Genomic DNA, 1,765 nt, shown 5'->3' on the forward strand with positions numbered 1-1,765 from the left:
GGAGCACAGTCTGTGAGCACTGACAGGGAGGAGACTTGGAGACAGAGAAACGGCTCCCAGCAGGGACAACTCCAGGGAGCAGAGAGCCAGGCCACCCCCCGGGGCATCACTCTCTGCTCAGCTGCTTAGAGAAAGAGAGAAGAGTTGTGAGAAATGGACTTTGAAACGGGACTCTTCCAAGCTCAAAAACATCCAGTTTCTTCTTCAAGTATATTGTGCATGAGATCACCTCTGATGAAGAAAGTTGCAATAACTACAGGGCACCAGCATGGTGACCATCAGGTCACTCGTGGGCAGACCAGCTCTCCTGACTCTGCATTAGGGATCAGGGAGCCCTTTTGTCCCTCAGGGCTCACCAGTGTCCAGGCTGAGAGCAAGGTGAAAGATGAGGATTTCTGCCCCTTCAGAGAAAGTGCCCTCACTCAGCAGCACAAACCTGAGCTCATAAAGAGGATTTAAATAAAGATCCCTCCCAAAAAAGAGAAGTAATTTTGAGGGGATTTTTTGGAAAAAAGCATAGGACTGGCTCAAAGAAGTCTGCCCTGACTTGTCAATGTCGTCTTTCAACAGTTCCCCAAGCCCAGAGTGAACAAATGTCCAACAGCAGCTCCATCACCCAGTTCCTCCTCCTGGCATTCGCAGACACACGGGAGCTGCAGCTCTTGCACTTCGGGCTCTTCCTGGGCATCTACCTGGCTGCCCTCCTGGGAAACGGCCTCATCATCACTGTCATAGCCTGTGACCACCACCTCCACACCCCCATGTACTTCTTCCTCCTCAACCTCTCCCTCCTCGACCTGGGCTCCATCTCCACCACTCTCCCAAAGCCATGGCCAATTCCCTCTGGGACACCAGGGCAATTTTCTATGCAGGATGTGCTGCACAGCTCTTTCTGTTTGTTTTTTTCGTTTCAGCAGAGTATTGTCTTCTCACTGTCATGGCCTATGACCGCTACGTTGCCATCTGCAAACCCCTGCACTACGGGACCCTCCTGGGCAGCAGAGCTTGTGCCCACATGGCAGCAGCTGCCTGGGGCAGTGGGTTTCTCTATGCTCTGCTGCACACGGCCAATACATTTTCCCTACCCCTCTGCCACGGCAATGCTGTGGACCAGTTCTTCTGTGAAATCCCCCAGATCCTCAAGCTCTCCTGCTCTGACTCCTACCTCGGGGAAATTGGGCTTCTCATGGTTAGTGGCATTTTACTCTTTGGATGTTTTGTTTTCATTGTGGTGTCCTATGTGCAGATCTTCAGGGCCGTGCTGAGGATCCCCTCTGAGCAGGGACGGCACAAAGCCTTTTCCACGTGCCTCCCTCACCTGGCTGTGGTTTCCCTGTTTGTCACAACTGGCACGTTTGCCTACCTGAAACCCCCCTCCATCTCCTTCCCATCGTTGGACCTGGTGGTGTCACTTCTGTACTCGTTTGTACCTCCAGCTGTGAACCCCCTCATCTACAGCATGAGGAACAAGGAACTAAAGGATGCCTTGAGGAATCTGTTTGAATACATGCTCCTTCAGCATCCATAAGGTGCCCATCGTCTTCATAGGACTTCCAGGCTATCTCAAGGAAAGCCATGACTATATTTTCTTCATATCTGTAGTTTTTTGCTGTGGATTTTTTTCCTTTGTTTGTACTCCTGATAATATTGTTTCCTTTTCAAGACTTCCATTCCTGGCCTCCTACTTCTTTTCTTCTGACCCAAAGACATCATGTACATGTGGTGTCAGGCTCCCTGTGTAGGCAAACTCAATAAAGAAATCAGC

General features: G+C 50.7%; 1 protein-coding gene across 1 annotated transcript; it reads left to right on the plus strand.

Moving 5' to 3' along the window:
* Positions 1-931: 931 nt before the first annotated feature.
* Positions 932-1,528, plus strand: LOC129200961 (olfactory receptor 14J1-like). The gene has a single exon (XM_054812208.1). The coding sequence runs from the start codon at positions 938-940 to the stop codon at positions 1,526-1,528; it is 591 nt and encodes a 196-aa protein (XP_054668183.1). The 5' UTR covers positions 932-937.
* Positions 1,529-1,765: the final 237 nt, after the last annotated feature.

This window comes from Grus americana, unplaced genomic scaffold (genome assembly GCF_028858705.1).
Source record: "Grus americana isolate bGruAme1 unplaced genomic scaffold, bGruAme1.mat scaffold_700, whole genome shotgun sequence".
Taxonomy (NCBI): Eukaryota; Metazoa; Chordata; class Aves; order Gruiformes; family Gruidae; genus Grus; species Grus americana.

Excerpts from the sequence above, each read along its gene's own strand:
- LOC129200961 (XM_054812208.1), top strand. The coding sequence starts at position 938 with ATGGCCTATGACCGCTACGTTGCCATCTGCAAACCCCTGCACTACGGG.